At 37.4% G+C, this 27583-nt stretch overlaps 1 protein-coding gene across 4 annotated transcripts in view; it reads left to right on the plus strand.

The window, feature by feature from the left end:
- The first annotated feature begins 888 nt into the window (after positions 1-888).
- UGGT1 (UDP-glucose glycoprotein glucosyltransferase 1) overlaps positions 889-27583 on the plus strand; it is a 184647-nt gene continuing 157952 nt past the window's right edge. Inside the window, exons 1-5 of one of the 4 annotated variants that reach the window (XM_045825845.1) lie at positions 918-985; positions 1404-1472; positions 6441-6576; positions 21137-21219; positions 23618-23748. In XM_045825845.1, the coding sequence (XP_045681801.1) occupies positions 6455-6576; positions 21137-21219; positions 23618-23748 (336 nt within the window). In that variant the 5' untranslated portion in view covers positions 918-985; positions 1404-1472; positions 6441-6454. Of the gene's footprint in view, positions 986-1403; positions 1473-6440; positions 6577-21136; positions 21220-23617; positions 23749-27583 lie in introns of all 4 variants that reach the window. The other 3 variants (XM_045825842.1, XM_045825843.1, XM_045825844.1) reach the window with 3 other exon arrangements.

Genomic DNA, 27583 nt, shown 5'->3' on the forward strand with positions numbered 1-27583 from the left:
GGTATGGGAGCCTAAATAAAGGCTTGCTTCAACCATAAATTCCCTAAAACCCCAATAGGCAGGGCACTCAGACTAATTGGGTGCCAGTTTCCAGACTTCCTGCTCAAGTGTATTTCATTAAGTTACTTCCACATTTCCACCCTTTGTCTCTTGCCAGCAAGACAAGGAGAGAGGGAGCCCCCTAAAGCAGGTGTTCCTGATAACTTAACACACTTATCTCTTACTGATTTTTAGAGAGAAGGGAGTGAGGGAAACATCCTCTCATTCGACCAGGACCACACCGTGATCAAACCCTCAACCCAGGGATGTGCCTTACCGGGAGGTTAGGCAGAGATGAGAGAGAGATAGAGATAGAGATAGAGATAGAGATGATAAAGATAGAGATAGAGATGAGAGAGAGGGGGGGGGAGGCACCGATTTGTTGTTCAATTTAGGCATTCATTGGTTGATTCTTATGTGTGCTATGACTGAGGATTCATCTGGCAGTCTCTTGGTGTATCTAGGGGACGCGAACCCAGGACGCTCTAACCAGCTGTTTCCACAGTAGGGGCTGAAACACACTTCCATTAGGCCTCACCATCTGGTAAAGCTTGTGGGTCTCAGGGTCTGCCCCCCACCCCCAATCACCGTGCTCTACTGGCAGAAGCAGGAAGAGAGGTGGAGCCTCCTCTGGTATAAGATGGTGGCTGCGTGACGCTCTGGGCTTCACCAGCCAGTGACTCGGTAGGAGGAAGTCCTCCGGTCTGCCAATGGGAAGCGGAAGTGAAGGGCGGTTGGCAGCTGTGCTATTGCTCAGCAAGGCCAGTTGATGAGCGTAACCGCGGAAAGGCGCGTGTCGGCTCCTCACTGGCGCGGTCCCCGCCACCGCCTCCCCCCCACCCCCGCCCCGTTGTCGCCAGCGCCGTCTAGGACTGAGCACCTCCCCTGCTTGAGCAGGAACCGGACAGGAGCAGTGCGTGTGTGACGGCTGCGCAGCAGGTGACAGGTACCCTTGGAGTGGCGTGGGGAGGTCTCGTGGACGGGAAGAGGGTATGGGGCACGAGGCGACCCTGTGACTCTGTCACCTGAGCTTCTTCCCTGACTCAGTTTCTCCTCCCCCTGAGTCAGCGTTCATCTTTTTTGCGAGAGTCCGAAGCTGTCCCTCAGTGATCTTCTGTACAAAGTATAGTTTCTGCTAGCGTGGCCATGGGATCTCCTTAGCCGTTTTGAGCCTTCAGTGAAGAGCTTTGAGACTTTTTTGCCCAAGCGCACTAATATGGATGTAGACCAAGGGTGGCCTCAAGTGGGTTGAGAAACAGCAGTTTGCAGGACTCCGATTGGAGAACAACTTCAATAAAAATAGATTTTTATTTTTCCTAAAATGAGTTTGGGGGATGCATATTGGTTGCCGTTTTCATTTATAGGAGGATCTGTTGGCTGAAAATTGGGTGGTCCAGTTTCACTTTCAGTATGTGACCTGCCAGAAGAATAAGGTCTGTAGATAGGGCCTACAAGTTATGGATGTGAACTGTTCTTGATATTGGCCAGAATCTCTAGATTGCTTTACATTTCTTTCCAGATTTGAGAAATAGCATATTTTGGCATTTGAAGTTCTAAGGTCTTATGAGTTACTGTGCTACCCTATTTTGGAAGCATTTCTAATGCATTTGCCAGCAAATTTTAGTGTGGGGTTTGAAAACATTTTAAATAGCTATTTAACAACATCACAAAATTCGTTATGATTCTAGCCTTTCTATTTGGCTTGCTTTTGGTAAACTTAGCTAAAACTCATTTTTATTAAAGGAAATGAACATTGCTTTGTACAGTAGCATGCCACCTTTACAACACACATTAACTTGGGAATAAACTGAACTGTGGAGAAAATTCTATTAGATTTTTTTCCTGCAGTTACTATGATCATTTTCATATCTGATAAGTAGAAAGAAACTGCTTATATCAGAAAGTAGATTTAGCCCTGGCCCATGTGGCTCAGTTAGTTGGAGAGTTGTCCCATGTACGGAAAGGTCACAGGTTTGATTTCCGGTCCAAGCACATACCCAGGTTGTGAGTTCCATCCCTCGTTTAGGTATGTGCAGAAGGCAACCAATCTATGTTTCTGTATCTCCCTCTCTTTCTCTCTCTCCCTCTTTCTCTCTCTCCCTCTTTCTCTCTCTCCCTCTCCATCTCCATCTCCCTCTCCCTCTCCCAAATCAATGGAGAAAATGTCCTCAGAGTAAATAAATAAGTATATATAAAAGAAATTAGATTTATATGGTTTGCAACAAATGGTTTTGTGATAGGTATGTGTGTATATTAAGTTTAATTATTTGAGAATTAAATTTATGTCTAAAGAAGGCTACTTCCTAATATTTTTCCTCACTGTTGTCATATATACTGAAGCCCAGAGGCCAGCTATAAACTTACAGGGCGGGGTGTGAATTGTCTTTTAAGAGTTTGTTAGCTAGTATCTTCAGTTTAAAAATGGAAGAAGAAAAAGTTGACAGCAACTTAGAATTTTATGTCTTTTCTGTTTTCCAAAAAAGTGAAAAGCATTTTCCATGTTATAATTTCTTAATATTTTTAATATCTTATTGTAGATCAATGAGCTAGAGATAGTGTCTTTAAACTGAAGAAAATGGGCCCCAGATTAGATTTTATTGATGATACATTGGGGACTAGAACTTTTAAAATAGTGTTTTGTTTTTTTTTTGTTTTCCGTCATGCCACAAGCATTATGCCTATGGTCACTCAGTGCCACATTGCAGATTCTGACAGCTATTATTTTTCAGGCTATTCATTTTTATAAGCAACATTTAAAGACCAGTAGTGTCAGAGTGATAAGGGACCTGGTAAAATGAAGGCATCCTCAAACAAAAGTCCCCGTCTGTGAGGTTCTTACCTTTGGCTCTCTGAACAACCTTTTCCTCTGGTATTACCTATGGAATCAAAGAAGTGGGGTGAAAGTTGGAAAGTTCTTCTCCTTTTTAAAAAGATGTTATTTATATTTAGACAGAGGGGAAGGGAGGGAGATAAACATCAATGTGTGGTTGCCACTCGCAAGTCTCCTGCTAGGGACCTGGCCTGCAATCCAGGCATGTGCCCTGACTGGGAATCCTACCCATGACCCTTTGGTTTTCAGGCTGATGTTCAATCCATGAGCCACACCAGCCAGAGCAGCAAGCTCTTCTTTAATGTATAGCTTTCCTCCCTTTCTCTTCTCTAATTGGTGTATACCTTGCCCAGGAAGTCTCTCTTTCGCTGTATTTTTTGTCTTTGCTTTTGGTGCCACACTCCTTTCTTTCCAGTTTCTTTTGTTTGTATCTCTTAATGAATGAAACCTGTATTTATTTATTTTATTTTGAGAGTTTCCTATGTTCCAAAGGCAGCGTAAGTATGGATCTGGTAGGCTAGTTGGATTGTTTCTTTGGTCTCAACTTCAGATCCACACCCTTGGTTTCAGGTTGAAACTGTTCCTCTCTCAGCCTCCTGTGTACCCAAGGACTCTGTCCCTAGAAAATCCTTGGACTTGCCTTGGTTCTCACAAGAAAGCATTTTGTGCAGTGTAACTTTGCACAGTTTGAATTTTTACTCATTGTAAAGCCAGGGAACTAGGGGAGAGAGCATGATGTTATAGAACTTGTAAAAACAGGCAGGTGTGGGTTCAAAGCATTGCTGTAGATTTGTTGAACGAGTTACTCAGCCTCTCTGAGTTTCCATTTCCTTATTTTTAAGCAGGAATGATAGTGGTAGATCCATTACATGGCATATTAATAGAGTATCTACTGTTCTCCAGGCACTGCTCTTTGCTAAGGAAACAGTAGACATGCTTGCTACCCACTTTCAAGGAACTGCAGTTTCTTGTGTGGAACAACTAGGTAACATGTATGCAAAGCACCTGACATAGTGCTCTGCCCAGAGTAATTGCTCATTAAATGCTAATGTTTCCTCAGGGGCCTGTTGTCACTCTCAGTTCCCTGGAACTCCACTGTGCAGTGGTATCCAATTTCTCATCTGGAATCATTTACTTTGGCAGAATTACCCATGTAGGCCTCTTTAGGAAAAGCAGTATAGTTCATATACTCTGGATGGTTTAGAAACTTACTGACTTTGGGGAGGATTTCTTTTTCTTATTCGAATTTTTTTTCTCTAGCCACAGATTTTAGGTTTCTAAGGCATACATTTGAGGACACGTGATAACAGTGATGTATTACTCAATAATTTAGAAGATAGTTTTTAGTTTTTTCCCCTTACAATGTATTTTATTAGAATAATTCTGGTATAGTACTTGGCAGTTTATGAAGTGATTTTCATATTGCCTTTTCATTTTCACAGTGACCAGGTGTAGCAGTTACTGTTACTCCTAGTTTAGTGTCTGGGAGACTACGGGCCAGAGAAGTTATTATGGTGACATGCTTATGGTTAAACTGCTAGTAAGTAGCAAACTCAGGAATTTATCACAGGTTCCTGACTCTAAAATGTTTTCTCATTTCCATAACCATGTTTGTTCTAGCATTCAGGCAGATTTCTGAGGTTGCAGCCCATGGGCCTGTCAGAGAGGGTGTCTTTTTATAGTCCTAAGAGAGTTCTTGGGTGGTATGTAAAAGTTTGGGCCCTTCCTTGCACCTCTACGGGAAATGTTAGTAACTTCTGCTAGATTCATAAAGGGCCCTTCATCATACACTCTGCACGCCCCCAGTCCCCATTGCTACTAGCAGATTTCACTATCAAAAAGTGTAATTTGGTTAGCCCTAGTCTTTGCAAATGTTGATTTTTTAAAAAGTATTTATTTATAAATGGGACATTCATATTAATTTTCTGTTTCCAAAGAAGCTGATGGAATCTGAACTTAAAACTCACATAAAAGCAACTTCTCTAGCCCTGACCAGTGTGGCTCAGTTGGTTGGACTGTTACCTGTAACTGAAAGATTGAGGGTTTATTTCTCATTTGGGGCACATGCCTTAGTTGGGGCTTCCGTCCCCGGTTGGACTTGTGTGGTCCCTGGTCTGGGCACGTAGGGGAGGCAACCAATCAGTTCTCTGTTACATCAATGTTTCTCTCTCTCCCTTCTTCTCTTTCTAAAAGCAATGAAAAAAATGTCCTTACATGAGGGTTAAAAAAAAAGTAACTTTTCTATTTGGTGTAATTTATTTTGCTTTTTACCATTGCTCTTTAGAGATAGTGTGTTATATGAACAGGATGCCAACATAAACGATAATGCTTTTTCTAAAAGGAAGATACTGACTGGTTCCCTGCAGTATGGACTGTTTACCCCAATAACAGATTTTATAGCTAGTATTGAGGAACTGGGGAGAGCCTTTCCAGATGTTAAGGTTCAGAACAAGTTTGGTTTAGTGTTTCCTACATATTCACATCTACCTTGAGTTCTCATTAAAATAGCTGGAACTTGGATGTTGACTTTCATATAGCCCAGGGGAAGTCTGATTATGGTTCTGTTAGACAGACTTCTGGGATCGAAAATCAGATCAAAGAAGTCTGCAGCTGGAGATGTTTATCTGAAATGATCTGCACACTGTGAGGATTTCAGAGTGTTTGGGGAGGCTGCTGCTACTGCTGAGAGTTTAGGAGGTCTGCATTTTTTGGCCATGCCAATTTGCCAGTGACCTCAACTTCTATATATTGTAGGTGAGATCTTATATTTCCTTTTTCAGAACCTATTTTGAATTTACACTGAGACCCATCATATTAGCTTCTAGGGCTCCCATTACAAAGTACTACAAACCAGGTGGCTTAGAACAACAAAAATTTATTGTCTTACAGTTTTGCAGGCTAGAAATTATAATTAGTGTGTCTCAGGACCATGTTCACCCTGAAGGCTATAGGCATGATCTTTTTTTGCCTCTTCCAGCTTCCGGTAGCCCCATGTGTTCTTGACTTGCAATGTAATTCCAATGTCTGCCTCCGTCTTTACCTGGTGTTCTCCCTGTGCCTTCACATAGTCTGTCTCTGTGCCCAAATATCCTCTGTTTTATAACACCAGCCATACTGGGTTAGCGCCTACCCTAATGACCTCATTTTAAGTTGATTACCTCTGTAAAGACCCTATTTCCAAATAAGTTCACATTCTAAGCTACAGGGGGTTAGGACTTCAACATATCTTTTCTTGGAGGGGGCGGGACACAAGTCAATCTGTAACACCCATCAGTTACATTTTCATCTGTCTCAGCTTTATTTACTCTTTTGCTTCATAAAATATGGTTGTGTGCCACCTGTTGTGTCACCAACTGACTTTCATATCTCTGTGTAGTACAGATGCCTCAGGAAATGATCGGTAAGAGAAAGGGTATACAATGATCTATACAACCTTAGTATGTGTCCATCACTCAGGAAATATCTGTTGAATTATCTACATAGTAGGTGCTGTCATGTTATTTTGTACTTCTAAGTATTAAGATTCAGGTTTAAACATTTCCCTGTAGCAAAACTTTTTTTTCTTTTTCAGGGGTTTGCTATAAAATGGGACTTTTGATTTTATTCACTGGATTGTGGCTGTTTACCTCAGTAAAGGCAGATTCAAAAGCTATTACAACCTCTCTTACCACGAAATGGTTTTCCACTCCATTGTTGTTAGAAGCCAGGTAAGAAGACATTTTTTTCTTTCACATGTTTGAGCAAAATGAACACTCTACTAATGAATATTCAGGAGGTTTTTATGAAGTGAGATTATCATCATCAAATGCATTTAGTTAGAGCCTCTTTCAGTGTGTGCTCTGCTTTTAGAACATAAACTCTGTCTTAAATAACATAGGATTGTACTGTATTGATTCATAGTGATATTTAAGATTTCTTTAGACAAATATATTGAATTCGTTAAATTATTATGTTATATTCCAGGAAAAGTATATGTGGTAATAGGGGAAGAGAGAGTTGTACTTAAACCAAATTTTCTGTTTACTTATTTAAAAGGAAGAGAAAGAGCTTGGAAAGGTGTGATTAAAGAGCACATGCTCCTTCTAAAAACTTGGGAGAAGAACCTGAGAGAGTGTAGAAGGGAAGCCGAGGAAATGGCCAGAGTTTATCTCTTCTAAGATGTACTCGTTCTATATTTGAACATTTTCTGAAGAGTAGGCTATATTCTAATTAAATCAAGATGTTATCTTACAATTAGAATTGGTAGCATCTTTTCATTTTTAGTATTTCAGAAAACAATGACATGTCTCCAAATTGATAGTTTCTTTTAAAAATGTATTTATTTATTTTTATTGTTGTTCAAGTTAAATTGTCTCCATTTTCCTGTCACCACTATTCCCTATCCCACCCACCCCCCACCTCCTACCTTCAATCCCAGCCCCCCTTTGGCTTTGTCCATGGGTCTTTTATATATGTTCCTTGAAGAACCTCACCCTTCTTTCCCATATTACCTCCCTTCTCCTTTCTCTCTGGTCACTGTCACTTTGTTCCTTATTTCAGTGTCTCTAGTTATATTTTGCTTGCTTCTTTGTTTTGTTGATTAGTTTCCACTTATATGTGAGATCGTATGGTATTTGTCTTTCACTGCCTGGCATATTTCATTTAGCATAATGCTCTCCAGTTCCATCCATGCTGTTGTGAAGGGTAGGAGCTCCTTTCTGTCTGCTGCATAGTATTACATTGTGTAAATGTACCACAGTTTTTTGATCCACTCATTTACTGATGGGCACTTAGGTTGCTTCTAGCACTTGGCTATTGTAAATTGTGCTGCTATGAAGATTAGGGTGCATAGGTTCTTTTGAATTGGTGTTTCAGCTTCCTTAGGGTATAATCTGAGCAATGGAACTGCCAGGTCAAAATGCAATTTCATTTTTAGTGTTTTTGAAGAAGTTCTATACTGTTTCCCACAGTGGCTGCACCAGTGGCTGCACCAGTCTGCATTCCCACCAACAGTGCACTAGGATTCCCTTTTCTCCACACCCTCACCAGTATTTGTTGTTTGTTGATTTGTTTATGATGGCCATTTTGACCAGTGTGAAGTGGAATCTCATTGTATGTTTAATTTGCATCTCTCTGATGGCTAGTGATGCTAAGGATCTTTTTATATGTCTCTGGGCCCTCTGTATGTCTTCCTTGGAGAAGTGTCTGTTCAGGTCCTTGCCCATTTTTTAATTAGATTGTTTGACTTCCTAGAGTGGAGTCATGTAAGTTCTTTATATATTTTGGAGATCAAACCCTTGTCTGAGAAATCATTGACAAATATGTTTCCCCACACGGTTGGTTCTCTTCACTTTTTTTTTTTAAAGAATTTTATTTATTTATTTTCAGAGAGAGACGGGAGAGAAAGAGAGAGAGAGAGAGAGAGAGAGAGAGAGAGAGAGAGAGAGAGAGAGAGAGAGACATCAATGTGCGGTTGCTGGGGGTCATGGCCTGCAACCCAGGCATGTACCCTGATTGGGAATCGAACCTGCAACACTTTGGTTCGCAGCCCGCACTCAATCCACTGAGCTACGCCAGCCAGGGCAAGTTCTCTTTTCATTTTAATGCTGTTTTCTTTAGCTCTGCAGAAGTTTTTTATTTTGATGAGTTCCCATTTGTTTATTCTTTCTTTTATGTCCCTTGCTCTAGTGGACATATCAGTGAAAATATTGCTGTATGGAATATCTGAGACTTTCCTGCCTATGTTATCCTCTAGGACATTTATGGTGCCACACTTCTATTTAAGTCTTTTATCCACCTTGAGTTTATTTTTGTGTATGGTGTAAGTTGGCCGAATTTCATTTTGCTGTATGTAGCTGTCCAGTTCTCCCAACACCATTTGTTGAAGAGGTTATTTTTATTCCATTTATTTTTCTGCCCCCTTTGTTGAATATGAATTGACCCTAGAGACATGGGCTTATTTCTGGGCTCTCTATTCTGTTCTATTGATCTATATGTCTGTTCTTTTGCCAGTACCAGACTGTTTTGACGACAGTGGCCTTATAATATAGTTTGATATCTGGTACTGTGATTTCTCCTACCTTGTTCTTTTTTCTCAAAATTGCTGCAGCTATTCGGGGTCATTTTGTAGTCCCATATAAATTTTTGAAGTGTTGGTTTTATATCTGTGAAATATTTCATTGGTATTTTAATAAGGATTGCATAGAATTGTATATTGCTTTGGGTAATATGGACATTTTGATGATGTTAATTCTTCCAATCCATAAACAATGTATGTGCTTCCATTTGTTTGTGTCTTCCTTAATTTCTTCCTTCAGTGTTGTATAGTTTTCTGATTATTGGTCTTTTATGTCCTTGGTTAGGTTTATTCCTAGATACTTTATTTTTCTTGTTGCTATAAGATATGGGATATTTTTTCTGATATTTTGTTGTTTTTCTGATATTTTGGTGTACAAAAATGCGTTTGATTTCTGAATATAGAGTTTGTATCCTACTGCTTTGCAAAATTCACTCATTAGGTTTAGTAGTTTTTGGTGGAGTCTAGAGCATTTTCTATATACACTCTCATGTCATCTGCAAACAATGACAGTTTTACTTCCTCCTTTCCAATGTGGATGCCTTTTATTTCTCTTTCTCCTCTGATTGGTGTGGTAGAACTTCTAATAGTATATTGAATAGAAGTGGTGAAAGTGGACAACCTTGTCTTGTTCCTGATCTTAGTGGGAAAGTTTTTAGCTTTTGTACATTGAGTATGATGTTGGTTGTAGGTTTCTTGTATGTGGCTTTTATGGCTTTTATGATATGTTCCCTGTTCTGCCACTTTACCAAGTGTTTTTTATCACAAATGGTCCTGTACCTTATCAGATACTTTTTCTGCATCAATTGCTATGATCATGTGATTTTTGTCTTTCCTTTTGTTTATGTGATATATTATGTTTATTGATTTGCGAATGTTGTACCATCCTTGCATCCCTGGGATGAATTCCCAGGGTGTATGATCTTTTTAATGTATTGCTGGATGCAGTTTGCCAATATTTTGTTGAGGATTTTAGCGTCTGTGTTCATCAGTGGTATTGGCCTGTATGAATATACAGGTGACCATTGGCCTGGTGATTTTCTTTCTTTGTTGTGTCTTTATCTGGTTTTGGGATCAGGATGATGCTGGCTTCATCAAAACAGTTTAGGAGTCTTCCCTCCTCTTGTATTTTCTGTAATAGTCTGAGAAGGATGGGGTTAACTCTTTAATTATTGATTGATTTATTTTAAAATATTTTATTTATTTATTTTTAGAGAGGGGGAAGGGAAAGAGAAAGAGAGGGAGAGACACACCAGTGTGGTTGCCTCTCATGCACCTTCTACTGGGGGTACAACTTGAGTCACAAACTAGGAATGTGACCTGACTGGGAATCCAACCACTGACCCTTTGGTTCGCAGGCTGGTGCTCAATCCACTGAGCCACACCAGTCAGGGCGGGGTTAACTCTTTTTTAAATGTTTTATAAAATTCTGTGAAACTCTCTGGTCAGGGCTTTTGTGTCCTGGGAGTATTTTTGATTACTGCTTCAGTTTTATTAGCTGTTACCAGTATGTTCAGGCTTTCTGCTTCTATTTCATTCAGTTTGGAAGATAATATTTTTTGGAAATTTGTCCATTTCACCCAGGTTTTCACATTTCTTAGCATATAGTTCATAATAATCTTTCACCATCCTTTGTATTCCTCTGGTATCAGTTGTAATCTCTCCTCTTTCATTTCTGATTGTGTTTATTTGGGTCCTCTCTTTTTTTCTTGACAAGTCTACATAAAGGCTTGTTGATTTTGTTTATCTTTTCAAAGAACCAGCTACTACATTCATTGATTCTTCGAGTTGTGACATAGTCTCTATGTCATTTAATTCTGCTCTGATCTTGGTTATTTCCTTCCTTCTACTCGCTCTGGGCTGTCTTTGTTGTTGTTCTTCAAGTTCTTGTAGGCATAGGGTTAGGTTGTTTATTTGAAATGTTTCCATCTTTTTTAGGTAGGCCTGTATTGCTATGAACTTCCTTTTCTGGAATGCCTTTGCTGTGTCCCATAGGTTTTGGGTTGTTGTGAGTTCATTTTCATTTGTTTCCAGGAACTTTTTGATTTCTTCCTTGTTCTCCTTCTTGACCCATTCATTGTTTAATAGCATGCTATTCAATCTCCATGATTTTGACTGTTTTTGAATTTTTTTCCTTGAGGTTGGTTTCTAGTTTCAGTTACTTGTGGTCAGAGAAAATGCTTGTTATGATTTCAGTTTTCATGAATTTGTTGAGGCTTGTTGTGTGTCTTATCATGTGGTCTATCTTTGAAAATGTTCCATGTTCATTTGAAAAGAATGTATATTTTTTTTGCGGGGGGATGAAATGTTCTGTGTATATCTGTTAAGTCCATTTGATCTAAGGCATTATTCGGTGTCACAATATCCTTTTTGATGTTTTGTTTGGAAGAGGTATCCATTTTTGAAAGTTAGGTGTTAAAATCCCTTAGTATAAAAATATGTTGCTGTTTATGTCTTTCTTGAAGTCCTCCAAGATTTTTCATATATGCTCCAGTTAGGGTGCATATATGTTTATAATGTTTATGTCTTCTTGATGGATTCTTCCTTTGAGTATTATGAAGTGTCTTTCTGTGTCTCTTTTTATAGCCTTTGTTTTGAAGTCTGTTTTGTCTGATGTAAGTATTGCTACACTGCTTTTTTATCGTGTCCCGTTGCTTGGAATATTTTTTCCCAATCCTTCAGTCTCAGTCTGTGTAGATCTTTTATTGGAGGTGGGTCTGTTTTAGGCAGCATATGTGCAGGGCATGTTTTCTTATCCATTCAGCTATTCTATGTCTTTTGATTGGAGCATTTAATCCATTTATGTTTAAGGTTAGTATTGATAGGTACTCATTCATTGCCATTTTTCCCTTTTGTACCTGTGTTCCTTTCTCTCATTCTTTTCTTTATCTTCTTACAGCAGTCCCTTAAGCATATCTTGCAATGCTGGTTTGGTGGACCTGAATTCTTTTAGACTTATTTTGTCTGCAAAACTCCTTATTTTGCCTTCCATTTTAATTGAGATCCTTGTTTAGTAGAGTAGTCTTGGTTGTAGGCCTCTGCTTTTCATTCCTTGGAATGTTTTTTGCCATTCCCTTCTAGCTTGTTGTTTCTGTGAAGAAGTGAGCTACTAGCTGTATCAGGACTTCCTTGTTTATTACTTCCTGTTTCTCCCTTGCTGCCTTAAAGATTCTCACTTTATCTTTGAATTTTCCCATTTTATTTATGATGTATCTTGGAGTGGCCTCTTTAGGTCCTCTTTATTGGGACCATCTGTGCTTCCTGGATTTGTTTGACTTTTTCTCTAATTAAATTAGGGAAGTTTTGCTTCATTTCTTTTTGAAGCAGATTTTCTGTTTCTTGCTGTTCTTCTCCTCCTCCTGGTATTCCTATTATACAGATATTATTACATTTCATGTTGTCCTGCAGTTCCCCTAACCCATCTTTGTTCTTCTTGAGTCTTTTTTTCTTTTCTTTCTCTTTCTAGGAGTTGTTTGCTACCTTGTCCTTCAGCTCCCCGATTCTATCATGTACTTAACCTAGTGGGCTTTTGATTATTTCTTCAGTGTTCTTCAATTCTGAAAATGTATTCTTCATTTCCTCTTGGCTCTTGTTGATTGTTTCTATGTCCTTTTTTATGCTCATATAGTTTGCATATTTTCCTCATAGTTCCCCTGTAGTTTTTGGTAATTGACACTGAGCTCATTGATCTTCCTTACAAGCATTGTTTTGAACTCAGTATCTGATAGTTGACTTGCCTCTATTTTATTTTGCACTCTTTCTGAGGATTCCTCCTTTCCTTTCAATTGAGGATTGTTTCTTTGTCTTCCCATTCTTTGTCAGACTCTACTTGTTTGCTTCTGCTTCTTAAATGGATCTGTTTGGACTCCCTGACTTTGTGGTGTGAACTTCTATGGTAGGAGACCTGTGAGATTCAGTGGTGCAGTCTCCTTGAACTCTTGAACTTGATGCTCTTGGAATGCCCTTTATGCCATTTATGTTGTCTCTCTGGATGCAGTTGGGTTTTTGTTGTTGTTGGGTCGTTCTTTGGTGGGTTCTTCCTTCTGGCTGGTTGATTGAGTATCCCTCTGCCCTTCATGTTTTTTATGCTGTTGTGCAGGTGCTGCAAGAAGAAATCCCATAAAGCCTGGGAAACAAATCCACACCCACAAAAATAACTTCCCCCTGCAATTCCACTATCAACAGCAAATGAACCAGTATTAATAAGGCTGTAAAGAGATTAAGACAAGTACAAGAAAGGAGAGTGAATATGTGATGACCTACTGAAAGAAAAATGATTTTGAGAGGGTAGATGGAGGAGCACTAAGAAGAAAGTAATTGGGAATTCCTCCAATTGGGAATTGGAGGAATTCGAAGTAAGAAAGTAAAATTTACATCATGAATGAAAAAGGGAATGAAAAAGGTGGAATGGAGTATGAGAAGGGAAGGGTATAGTTGAGAATTTGGCTCCTAGTCATATTAGGTTTAAAAAGAAATTAAAATAAAATAAAATAAAGTGAGGGGGTGAAAAAAATAAAGGAAATAAAGTAAATAGATAATAAAAGTATAGGGGCCGAATTGGAGAGAAAGTTCCACTACAGCACTATCAACAACAAATGAGCTAAAATTTATGTAGGTGGGATGGGAATAAGAGGGAAGAAAGAAAGAAGGTAAAAGTTAAGAGATGTCTAGAGGATTGGGAACTGAATTTGAAATGATATAGTGTGAGGGAATACTAAGAGTGAGGAATGAAAAGCAGGCTAAGACAGAGAAAAGTTATAATATGAGATGAAAAGAAAAAAAGGAAAAAAGGATAAAGAAAAATAAGGGGATTCCGACCAAGATGGAGGTATAGGTAGAAACTCTTTGCTTCCTTGAACAACCAAAAGGAGAAAAACAACCAATCTAAAATCATTAAACAACCACAAGTGCCAGAAAATTAAACTGCACGGAACTCTGACAATCATGGAATTAAAGAAACAGTCATACAGAACAATAAGACTGGTAAAGCAGCATGGGTTGACTCAGAAAAGCTGCAGTGAGGTGGTGGACCCGGTGGGCAGGGCTGGCTGAGGCCAGGCAGCAGGCTGCAAGGTAGGGAGGAACTGACTGAAAGTAAGATTCAGAGGTAGCTGTGGACTACGGTGGTTGCTGAGATGGGATAAACTCCCATTTTTACATGAGAATTAGTTGAAAAGTGCACTAGAGACAGCAGGGAGCTGCATTGTTCCCTCTCTGGCCACTCCCCCACAGGTAGCACAGCAGCTCAGCAAGGAGGTTTGCCCTGTCTAGGTGAATACTGAACGCCTTACCCCTTACAACTTATCAGGGTTCCTGAGCAAAGAAATAGGTCCAAAATGAAATAACAGCAAAACCTTAGAAAGGGAGCTAAGTGAGGAGGATATAGCCAACCTGTATGATGGAGAATTTAAAACCTTGGTAATCAAAATGCTCACAGAACTGATTGAGCTTGGTCAAAAAATGAAAGAACAAATGAAGGATATCCAGAATGAAATAAAACAAAATATTCAGGGAACCAACAGTGACAGGAATAAAGCTATGACTCAAATCAATAACTTGGAACAAAAGGAAGAAATACACATCCAACTGGAACAGAATGAAGAAACAAGAATCCAGAAAAATGAAGAGAGGCTGAGGAATCTCTGGGACAACCTGAAATCTTCCAATATCCGGATTATAGGGGTGACAGAAGAACAAAACAGCAGAAATTGAAACTTATTTGAATAAATAATGAAGGAAAACTTCCCCATCTGGTGAAGGAAATAAACTTCCAGGGAGTTGAGGTAGTCCAGGAAGCCCAGAGAGTCACAAAGAAGTTGGACCTAAAGAGGAACACACTAAGGCACATCATCATTAAGTTACCCAAGATTAAAGACAGACAGACAACCTTAAAAGCAGCAAGAGGGAAGGGAAGAGTTACCCACAAAGGAATGCCCATAAGGCTATCATCTGATTTCTCAAAAGAAAGCTTGGAGGCAAGAAGGGCAGTAAAGAAGTGTTTGAAGTCATGAAGGGAAGGACCTACATCCAAGATTCCTCTATCCAGCAAAGCTATCATTTAGAATGGGAGGGCAGATAAAGTGCTTCCCAGATAAGGTCAAGTTAAAGGAGTTCATCATCACCAAGCCCTTATTATATTAAATGTTAGAGGGGGTTATCTAAGAAAAGGAAGATCAAAAATATGAATAATAAAATGACAACAAACTCATAACTATCAAGAAATGAACCTGAAAAAATGAAGAAAAACAAGGAAAACAAAAACTGAGCAAACAAGTAGAACAGGAACAGAATCAGAGAAATGGACATCACATGGAGAATTTTCAGTGGGGAGCTGGAGGGAAGGAATAGGTGGGATAAGATACAGGGAAGAAGAAGCATAATTGGTAGGCATAAAATAGGCAGGAAGAGGTCAAAAGTGGTATAGGAAACAGAACTCACAGAACTGATATGTACCACCAATGGACATGAACAAAGGTGGAGATGCTGGAGGGTTGGGGGGTACAGGGTGGAGGGGCAATAAAGGGGGAAAATTGGGAAAAAATGTAATAGCAGAATTAATAAAATATAATTTAAAATGAAATAACAAAAAACATAAAAGGGCAAGTTGAAAGAGAAAAAGAAGAAAGGAAACCAAAGAGGCTAAGATAGAGCAAAATTAAAAATTTTAGATGCAAAAAGAGTAGAAGAGGGTAGTGGTAAAATTTGAGATTTGAAATACAAAATTAGTGAAGATCTTGAGATAAAATTGAAAAAAGGCAGTAAAAATGACCCTATCCCCAACCAAATAGCAAAGATTTCTATTGTTGGAAAGAGAACGCAGGTATTTTAAGAGCAGGGGGAAAAGGATGTGAGGTGACCATTGACAAGAAAATTGGTTTTGTGAGGTTGGACGGGGGAGAAATAATAAGAGAGTGGAGTGGAAACAAGTCGTAGCAAGAGAGAAGACAAAATTTAAAATGAAAATAATGAGAAGAAAGAAGATGGTAAAATGGGGTAAGAGAAGGGAGGGGGAGATATGTAAATTGAAATAAACTGTAGTATAAAACATAGTGACTTAATTTTGCACGAACTTGATGGACCAGAAATGAATGTTAAAAGCTCTGCAGGAGAGAAAATATCACAAATCCTGGAAGACCACGGTGGATTTCATCTTGGGAGCCTCTAGTATTTACTGCTGTTTTTTCTTTCTGGATCTCCTCTGGTGATGTTAGATGTTGACCCTGTTTGACCTTAGGCAGCTTGTTGGAGACTTCGAGGGGATCTACTATCTGTGGCTGTCTCCTTCCATTGTTAACCCAATCACTCTGCACTCAGCAGTCAGGTTTAAGCACCATAGGGCAGGGCAGAATCCCTCCTGGGGTCGGGGCTATTGTTTCCCCTCAGGCTGCTGCTGCTTGGAGGGGAGTGTTGTGCCTGAGCAGGATGGCTGCTGCTGTATGTGTGATGACTCATTACTGGGATTCCGGGGTCTACTCTTTCAGTTCTGTCCCCAAAGCTTATGTCCCCAGTGTCTCCTCAGGGGTCTCTGTCCCACCCTGCCCCAGTGTAAGTGGTTGGAAATGAAAATTTGTGTGTTGACACTTTTAATGACTGTGTGCATCTGTCTCTGGCAGAGAACAACCATGCCTCTTTTCGATGATGGTTGTTATCTATATACTTTTTGGGCTCTGGTGCTCCAGGCTGGGGATCCCAGCTTAGGGTTTAGACCCCACTCTTCTCAGGTAGATCCAGCCAGCCGTTTAAGTGTCCCGCTGACCCTGTTGCCTGTGGGCACCCAGCCAGCCTTCCTCAGTCTCCATCGCAGTCCTTACAAGTCAGGTTGAGCTGATGCTGATTCTTCTGATTGTCGGAGGTTATAAGGCTTCTCTCTTAGTATTGTTCAGTTGTTTGTTCTGGGTAATATCTCCACAATTTAGTTGTGATTCCAGATTGGTTCTGGGAGAAGGTTAGTGCAACTTCCATTCACTCGCTCACCATCTTGCGTCTTGGATAATGTCTAAAAATCAACAAAATAAGATACGGTCAATGATTTTTTTGGAAATTTTGTATTCCAAGTATGTTTATTATAAATATAACCAAATACCTCTCTTTTTGTCAGTTTTTAAATGTTTATTGGTGGAAACTTATTGTATCTCAGGTGGCATATTCCTAGGACTTGCAACAGAGTCTTTGTAAAGCATAAATTAGGTAGGTTGAATTGCAGGTGCTTGGTGAGTCTCTGAATCTGTTAGTGCTAAAAATTTGAACTGTTGCATTACTTTAGTTAACTCTGTGGTCTACCTTTGTGATCTTCAACTTAGAATTTCATCTTTCATTTTCCCCTTCAGCCCTAAAACAGTGTGAATGGAAAGTTTTATGTTCATTGTACATATGAATAATTGCATCTCCTGACAAAGAAGTCTCATTTGGCAATGATTAGAGAGAAAGTGATCTCAACTTGCTGGGGAGCCTCAGAGACTTTCTGCTAGCAGACTTTCTTCTGTCATTTCTCTGTGCCTCCCTTTTCTCATCAATAAAATGCTGCTCATATTTCATAGTAATGTTATAATAACTAACTTGATAAGTGGGGTTAATCCCTCAGATATAAGAATGTTATTAGATGTAGGGTAGTTGTTAAACTGAAGTGACTAAAGGTATTTTGAGATTCTAGACTGTCAGAGCCAGGACTCTAGTAACTAACCTTTTCCCCCACCCTCTTTTTGCTAATTATTTTTGATGATTCATCTGAAGTAAATATAGGTTATTGAGATTTACTAACACTTTCTAAGTACTTTTGTACATTTAATTCTAACAGATGTTTTATGATATTCTGCTTAATATTCTTAACTGAATTATATCCCATTACTCTCACACTAATTCCTTGGTTTTTGTGCATTGTCTTTGAAGATTCTTATGGTATATAGCTGTGGACCTTAGAGGAAGTATGCTAAAATTGTCAGCCTTAATTGATCAATTTTTTTCAGTTTTTTTTTATGTCTGAAGTGAGTATTAGATACTTCATCAGCTTATCCACAAACATCTCATCTTTTCATGGTATCCTGGCCATTTGCCATTTTGGTTCACTGTTTTTAGTCCTCTTCTTCAGCTGTTTGCAGACAGTTTGCAGAAATACTGGGACATGTAGGCAACTCAAAAATGAGCTGTGCTTATTTGAAACCACTCCATACTCACCTCCAGAACTAGCTGACACCAGGTTCTTCCCTCCTAGGTCCATGGCAAGCACTGGTGCTGGGTTGCAACACTGTCCATGTGGCTGAGGGTGAAGGGACAGATTCTTTCTCCACATATTGATATATGCAGCCACAATAGACCTTTTACCTTCCTTGCATCCAGCCCTTAGAGACTAACACTATTTTCATGTATATTGTAAGAGCAGGCTTGATACCAATGATGCTTTGTAGGTATCCATGAAGTGATATATATTTAAGTGAAGTAAATCTCCAGATATGTTTGAATAGCTATAGTTACTAACAATGTTATGTAAATAAAGTACCAGTAAAAATGAAAACTTACAATTATTTATTCAGTGCTAGATAATATAATGGCTCAAGAATACAGTATGATAGAGGTATAAATAAATCAAGGAGATAGGTGCTTACATTCTAGATTTTTTACTTGTTATTTCTGTTCCTTAAGCAAGTTAGTAACTCTTCCGAATTGCAGGGTTGCTGTGAGGATTTGAGACATGGGTGAATATGCTAAGTATAGTGTCTGTTACATAGTAGACCCACCTTAAATACTCATTTCCCTTTTCTTTCTAGTTCTGTATAGAAGAGAGACCAACTCTGATCTCTCACAATAACTTTGGAAATCAAAGAAAACAAGTGTACTAGCAGACTTATGCTGTCTGGTAGATATTTGGGTTGTTTCTAGCTTTTTTCTACTTTGCCAGAGATTAAGATCTATTTATTAACAATATTTTCAGAATGTTTATAAGTGGAATACATGGTATAATCACTCTCCTTCTACCTGTCTCCCAGTCTTTACAATTATCAAGTTCAATAACCATTACCACCACCACTACTATCCTCTCTCTCCCTGCTGCAATATTTTTTTTTAAAGATTTTACTTATTTATTTTTAGAGAGGGAAGGGAGGGAGAAAGAGAGAGAGAGAGAGAAACATCAATGTGCGGCTGCTGGGGGTACATGGCCAAGGCATGTACCCTGACTGGGAATTGAACCTACGACACTTTGGTTTGCAGCCCACGCTCAATCCACTGAGCTACGCCAACCAGGCCTGCTGCAATATTTTAAAGCAGATCCCAGATATCATATAATTTCATCGGCAAAACTATAGATTTTTTCTTTACTCAATGGAATAGGTATTAGAAGCTAAAAAACAATTTCAAACAAAAATCCAACAAACTTGCATACTGTAAATAAGTGGCAGCATTCCTTTGATATCTTGCATTGTTCTTCCCTGAGTTAGTTCAGCAGGTCTAATAATTAATTTCTTAAAGATATTTTTAAATTCAGATGTTGTAAGACTTACTTTTGCCATGGAATGAAAAAATATGGTTCAAGAAGTTTTTTAGTATCTATCTGATAAGTATATATTTATTTGTGTTTGGCCTTTATAGGATGGTCTTAGCCTCACTGAATCCTTGTTCTCATCATACAGTTGATCAGTGTATTTCTTTCCCCCTCTGCTAGCTTATCTTGTTTGTGAAGTGTTAATTTAGAAATTAATGTTTATTTGCATATCATAATCTAAATATTTTAGTATCTGTCTTAGTGTACTTGCTTTCTTAGACATATAAACTATTGTAAGGTTGATATGAAGTAACTAGAAAGCCTAGAAAAATGCCACATACAAGGAAGCTCCAGACAATTTAATACATTATGATAATGGGTATTTTCAGAAACCTAATTTTAGAGAAGCTGTGCATTACTAGGAAATGTTCCTTATTCCTTCCATATTTCCCTATCTACCTGGGAAGTAGAATGACACTTGTACACCTTAGTGTTAACAAATAAGGGGCAAGTCTTCCTTTAGCTAGGTAAGCTGAGGAGAAGAGAACCAATTTATGTGAATCATTCAATTAGTACATGCATTTTGTTTTAGGGATAAATGACTCTCGAATGAAGGGAGATTTAACATAGTCATTATTTTAGGTCAGTAGTGTTAAGTTAAAAAAAAAGAAAATAAAAATGGCATTAAAGTTAAGACCTGATTTTATTAGGTCATTATTAACTTTAAACAAAAATTTGGTGATCTTGAAAGTTTTGATTAATAGATATTGAAAGATTATACCATGTTGCCTTTAGTCTCCTAGAAATGTTTCTAGGATTTATGCTTTCCTTGGGAAACCATTACATAAAACATATTTTTTGTTCTTTTTAAGGTCTTTGAGAAAAGAAGTGAGCAGAACTAGTGCTAGAATTTTCAATTTCTTTTTTTTTAATGGTAATTTTTTTTTAAGATTTTATTTATTTTTTGAGAGGGAAGGGAGGGAAGGGGGAGAGAGAGAGAGAGGGAGAGAGAGGGAGAGAGGGGGAGAGAGAGAGAAAGAGAGAGAGAGAGAGGGAGAGAGAGAGAGAGAGAGAGAGAGAGAGAGAGAGAGAGAGAGAAACATCAATGTGCGGTTGCTGGGGGTCATGGCCTGCAACCCAGGCATGTGCCCTGTCTGGGAATCGAACCTGCAATGCCTGGTTGGCAGCCCGCGCTCAATCCACTGAGCCACGCCAGCCAGGGATCCAATTTCTAAAATTCTGTTTCTGCTACTGATAGTATTTTATGAATGGAATTTCATTAGCCTTTTTTATATCGAGACTTCTCTGTTGTTACAACATTTTTATTATTGTAGTGTTTTTAAAGGAATGTCCATTAAACTATTAAGTTATTAATAGCTAATTCACTAGTAAGACTTGCTTGGCTCAGTTGGTTGGAGCATCATCCTGTACAACAAAAGGTTGCTGGTTTGATCCCTGATCAAAGTGTGTATGGGACACAAAAATAGATTTTTCTCTCTCACATTGATGTTTCTCTCTCTTTCCCTTCTTTTCCCTTTAAAATCAATAAACATGTCCTTAGGTGGGGATTTAAAAATATATATATAAGTATATATATTAAGCATGCTTATATAATAGGTTTTATAAATTGAAAGTCAAACTATGGACATTTGGAAACTTAAAAACCTACTAATAGAGCTTACATTAGAAGATTTTTATTAAGTTGTTTTATTTCTGATATTTCTCCCTTTTCTCCCAGTGAGTTTTTAGCAGAAGAGAGTCAAGAGAAGTTTTGGAATTTTGTAGAAGCCAGTCAAAATATTGGATCATCAGACCAGCATGGTAAATTGAAGCTAGTGCTTCTTTGTCTGGGAAAATACTGGGAAAAAATGTCTTTCAGAGCATCTGTGGCATGGCAGTTAATGGGATACACTTTTTTAATGACTAGAGTTATGATGGCAGCCAGCAGAGTCAACACCGACTAATAATTATTTTTGAAGCAATTTATAAATTTGGCTATAAGCACTATCCTTGACTTTTACCTCCTTGTTTTTTTTTGTATTTATTTATTTTTAGAGAGAGGGGAAGAGAGGGAGAGAAACATCAATGTGTGGTTGCTTCTTGCACACTCCCAACTGGGGACCTGGCCTGCAACCCAGGCATGTGTCCTGATTGCGGGAATTGAACCGGCAGTCCTTTGGTTCGTAGGACAGCGCTCAATCCATGGAGTCACTCCAGCCAGGGCATTTTTGATTTTTTTTTAAGTTATGTATAAATACCCCTGACTGGTGTGGCTTAGTGGGTTGGGCATTGTCCCTCAAACTGAAAGGCTGCTGGTTTGATTCCAGTCAGGGAACGTGCCTACGTTGTGGGCCAGGTCTGAGGTTGAAGGCGAGAAAGAGGCAATCAGTTGATGTTTCTCTCTCACACCGGTGTTTTTCTCCCTCTTCTTCTCCCTCCCGTCCCCTCTTCTAAAAATACAGATAAATAAAATCTTAAAAAAAAAGAAATAAAAAGTATGAATGTTGTCTGGAAGTTAAATTCATTTAAAATCATTTAGTATTAATGTAATAACCATCAGATTTGATTCACTCTTTTTGTTATGGATCAGTTACTTAAATGATATATTATCTGTTTAATTTTTTATTTTTAAGTTAGTGTCATCAGAGTGTTTTTTATTATGCCTGCCAGGCACCCACAACTTGAGTGTGAAAGTATGAAATTAATTATGGTGTAGTCTCTTATTTGTTTATAGATTATGATGTGTTTTCATAAACATTTCTAATTCAATGTAAGCTATATCAAGTATAAGTATTAATAGTCAAAGTTGATGATACATGTACAGCTAAAACCTTGATATACAGGCATAAGTCCTTATTGAAGAGAGAATTTGTGAAAATTTTGTGACTGATGTTAATATTGAACTGAATTGATTTTTAACTTTGATTTTAATACTATTTTTTAAAAAAGTTATGTCTGAATTTTTTGTGATATGAGTACGTAAAGGTTTTGAACAAATATCTGCAAGTTTTAGTTATGTAGAATCAACTAGAATTGCTTGGGTTATCCAAAAAAAAATCCTTTTAGTTTATGATTTCCTGAAACAAATTTATTAAAGTGAGTTTTAATGAATTTGAACTCTGACATATAAATGAGATATCTTCAATATAAATGATAATATGCATGAGTATGAATTCTTGGAAGTGATCATAAAAGTATGTGAGCCATTTTATTTGAACTAGAATATAATCTGTAGCCCCACTACCCAAAGATATTTACCATTAATATTCTGGCAAAACTTTGCAGTTTATACTTCTGATCTTTTTTTTTTTCACTTAGAAGATGATAGTGTAGTATAGAACCTTTTATGTTTTGCTTTTTAAAATGTTGGTTTCTTTTAGAAAGTTATATACAAGTCTGTACTTACAGAGAAAAATTTTGTTGCCTCCCTTCTTTGTTTCTTCTGTTTGTTTTTGTTTTTTTATAAGCATTTAATTTATTTAGCCTTCAGTGTATTTTTTTACAACAGATACATATGTATTCTTATTTCTCTTTCTTATAGTAAAAAAGGATAGTTTAGTATATACATTGTTTTGTACTTCGTTCTTTTCATTTAACAATATCCTTGGAATTTTTTCATACTGGTACATGTGTTTTTTCCCCTTAGAGAATTTGTTCCAATTGTTTGTTTAAATGCTTTGCCTCAAAGTACAATTGCATCATTATCCTTTAATACTGGGCACTTCCTTGTCACATTACTCAGTTGCGTTGGGTTATTTGAGTAGATAACGTGCCAGGTGCTGGTGATACTAAGAGAAATAAGGCATAGTTTCTGCCTGTGGAGGCTCAAAGTCTATTTGGGGAGGAGTAGATGGTGAAGAAATGATTTAGTAAGTGATGTGATGAGTGAAAGGAGTAAGCAAGAAGTATTATGAAGAGGAAAGAAGAGATGTACACGATCCATTGAGGCATGGGGTGGGGCTTGGGGGTGCCTTCCTGGAGTAGGTGACTACCAGTCTATGGGGAGGGAAGAGTGGACAGAGGAAAGAAGGGAGGAAGAGTCCAGTTGACTTGTACACTCTAGGGAATTCTAAACATTTGACAATAGTTCAAGATAGTATGGTGGTAAAATTTTGTTCTCATATGCCATTGTAACCAATAGCTTTATACTTTGTAAACTATCTTATTTGGATATCTCTTGCCATAAATGATTATTTTGGTTAATGTTCTTCCTTGATAGATACTGATTATTCCTATTATTATGCAATATTGGAAGCTGCATTTCAGTTTCTGTCACCTCTACAGCAGAATTTGTTGAAATTTAGTCTGTCTCTCCGTTCCTACTCTGCTACAATTCAAGCCTTCCAGCAGGTGAGTTCAGTGCTTACACATAACAATATTTTTTAAGGGCTGTATAACATGATAATGGATATATTGCAGTTTTCCTGGCATTGTATTACATAACTGCATGTTACTTTTCTGCATGAAATTTTCTAGGATTTATGATTCATTTATAAAGAACAAGCTAAGTTGTTCAGTCTTCAAACCATAGATTATAAAAATATAATTTGTACTTATTTTCATTTAAGAAATAAAAAATAATATGCATACAAAAAAGAGACTACCAGACTTCATATACAACACAGCCTAGGAGGTACAGTCTTGCTAAACCAATTGACCCTGACTCTGATTGTAGCCTGTAGATCTCAGAGCAGTTCACAGGAAATAGGAGATGGGGCAGTATCGCAGGGGTACAGTCAGGAAAATCCAGCACGGAAGGGATTTTGTAGTAAAATGATTTTATCTCTTCAACAAATAAGTTAAAAGGAAAATGAAAGAGGGAAGGAGGAACTTCAAGAGAGACTTTAAAATTTTGCCAGCTTAATGCAATTTTGGATCTTGTTGGATTTTGAGTTAAACAAACTTCTATTGTAAAAAAGAGCAAGAGAATCAAAGGTGTGTACACCAATTGTATATTTTATATAAAAGAAATGCTAATTTTAAAACCATTTTTTATTATAAAGTAATACAAGTATAGAAAATCCCTGACAAGAACTATAATAATGAATTATGACAAAGTTACAAAATTCCTCTTGTAATTTTTACCCAGTTAAAGATCTAGAACTTAGATACCCTGCAAGGCCTTCATGTGCTCTGTCCTCATCATAGGTGACATTAGCCCTCCCAAAGGAACCACTTTCTTGATTTTGGTTCGTATCTCTTGCTGTGTTTATCATTTTATTGCCCAAGAGTACATCTCCACAAAATAGAGTTTAGTCTTGCCCATTTAAAAATGTTTTGATAATTTATAGTTTCTTTCTCATTCCCTTTCTTTTTTGTTGAGTAACTTGGACTGTTTGCCCTATAAATTTTTTCATAATCTACATTTTGTTGATCACATATTCATGATGTGGTTCAGTTTATTCCTCTGTTCCCTGAAAATTGGTAGCTGGATCCAGAGGCTTGATCGGAACTATGTTTCATTTGTTTGGCAAGTCTGTAGGTAGTATTCTGTTATTTTTTGAGGAGGCACCGAATATCTGGTTTCTTTGCTTTAATTTAGCAACCATTGTTGCTCTACGCTTAATCCATGAATTCTTGAGGATTATAAAGTAGGGAATCTCTGATTATGTTGTCTCTTTTTCATTTGTTCTTGGAAAATGTATGTAAAAAAGCTCATACCCTTCTTATCTAGTATGATGTTGTGGTGCTGTTCATGTAGAGCAGGCAGAATATATGTTTGATTCTTTACTTTTATTTCCCAGGTTTCTAAACAAGTTTGATTCACTAGCATCCTTTTTGTTATTCTTGGAAGAACATATTTTTTAAAAAAAATTAAGTTTGGGTGACTTTGATCAATATAACATGTATTTTATTTTGAATTTTTAATTTTTTATTAAAAATTTTTAAATTATAGTTTACATTTAATATTATTTGGTATTAATTTCAGGTGTATAGCATAGTGATTAGCCAATTACGTACTTTACGAAGTGTTCCCCATTATGTTTCCAGTACCCACCTGATACCATACATAGTTATGACAATATTATTGGCTATGTTTCCTATACTGTACTTTACATCCCCATGACTATTTTGTAACTACCAATTTGTGCTTCTTAATTCCTTCACCTTTTTTACCCAGTCCTTTGAATAGCCTTCCCCTCAGGCAGCCATCAGTCTCTTCTCTGTATCTCTGCTTTTGTTTATTTGTTAATATTGTTCTCTAGACTACACATATAAGTAAAATCATGTAATATTTGCTTTCTCTGACTGACTCTATTTCACTTAGCCTAATACCCTGTGGGTCCATCCATGCTATTGCAAATGGTAAGATACTGTTCTTTTTAATGGCTAAGTGATATTCCATTGTATATAGGTACCACAGCTTTTTTATCCACTCGTTTATTGATGGGTACTTGCATTGCTTTCATAGCTTGACTATTGTAAATAATGCTGCTATGGACATAGAGGTGCACATATTGTTTTGAGTTGGGTTTCAGGATTCTTAGGATATATTCCCAGAAGTGGAATTGGTGGGTCATGAGACAGTTCTATTTTCAGTTTCTTGAGGAACTTCCATGTTTTCCACAATGGCTACACCAGTCTTCATTCCCACCAACAGTGCACGAAGGTTCCCTTTTATCCACATTCTCAGCAACATTTGTTTGTTGATTTATTGATGATAGCCATTGTGACAGGTGTAAGGTGATATTGCCTTGTGGCTTTAATATGCATTTATCTGATGATTAATGATATTGAGCATCTTTTCATATGTTTTTTGGCCATTTGTCCTCTTTGGAGAAGTATCTGTTCAGGTCCTTTGCCCATTTTTTAATTGCATTGTTTGTTTTCTTGGTGTTGAGCTGTATGAGTTCTTCATAAATTCTGGATATTTGCACCTTATTAGATGTATTATTGGCGAATGTGTTCTCCCATTCAGTGGGTTGTCTTTTCATTTTGTTGATGGTTTCCTTTGCTGTGCAATGACTTTTTAGTTTGATATAGTTCCATATTTTTATTTTTTCCCCTTGCCTGAGGAGATAAATAAAAAAATATTACAAAGAGAAATAATATTTTACTGCTTATATTTTCTACTATAATTTTTATGGTATTGAGTCTCACATTTAAGTCTTTAATCCATTTTGAGTTTATTCTTGTGTATGGCATAAGAAGGTAGTCTAGTTTCATTATTTTTGCATGTATCTGTCCAATTTTCCCAGCACCATTTATTGCACCGATTGTCTTTACACTATCATTTATTCTTGCCTCCTTTGTCTAGTATCAAGTGACTACAGGCATGGGTTTATTCCTGGTCTCTTTATTCTGTTCTACTGATCTATATGTCTGTTTTTATGCCAGTACCATGGTGTTTTGATTACTGTGGACTTGTAGTATAGTTTGATATTAGGTAGTATGATTTCTCCAACTTTGTTCTTCTTTCTCAAGATTGCTGTGGTTATTCAGGGTCTTTTGTGATTCCATGTAAATTTTTGAATTATTTTTTCTAATTCTGTGAAATACATCATTGTTATTTTGTTAAGAATTGCATTGACTATATAGATTGCTTTGGGTAGTATGGTCATTTTAACAATGTTAATTTTTCCTATCCATCAGTACAATATGTGTTTCCATGTATTAGTATCTTCTTCAATTTCTTTTTTCAGTGTTTTATAATTTTCTGATTACAGGTCTTTTACTCCCTTGGTTAAATTTATTTCTTAGTATTCCATGTTTTTTGATGCAGTTGTAAATGGGATTGTTTTCTTAGTTTCCCTTCCTAATAGTTGACTAGTGGTATATAAAAATGCAACTGATTCACTGTCATCCTTTTTTTGACCAGTTAGTTTTAAACTTTTTTTATTGTGGTAAAATATACGTAAAATAAAACTTATTGTTATATCCATTTTGAGTGTTCAGTTCAGTGGTATTTAATACATTTATATTGTTGCATAGTCATCACCACCTCCACCTCCAGAACTACTTTTATCTTGTAAAACTGAAATTCTGTACCCATAAATCCTTATTCCCTTCATCTTCCCTCCAGTCCCTGGCAATCACCATTTTACTTTCTATCTCTGAATTTGCCCATCCTAGATACTAACTAAAAGTGGAATCATACATTGTATATCTTTTTTTGTCTGGCTTATTATATGATAATGTTTTTCAGGTTCATCCATGTTGTAGTGTGTATAAGAATTTCATTTCT

The sequence above is a fragment of the Phyllostomus hastatus genome, unplaced genomic scaffold, assembly GCF_019186645.2.
Source record: "Phyllostomus hastatus isolate PE091 unplaced genomic scaffold, TTU_PhHast_1.1 phas_scaffold_60, whole genome shotgun sequence".
NCBI lineage: Eukaryota > Metazoa > Chordata > Mammalia > Chiroptera > Phyllostomidae > Phyllostomus > Phyllostomus hastatus.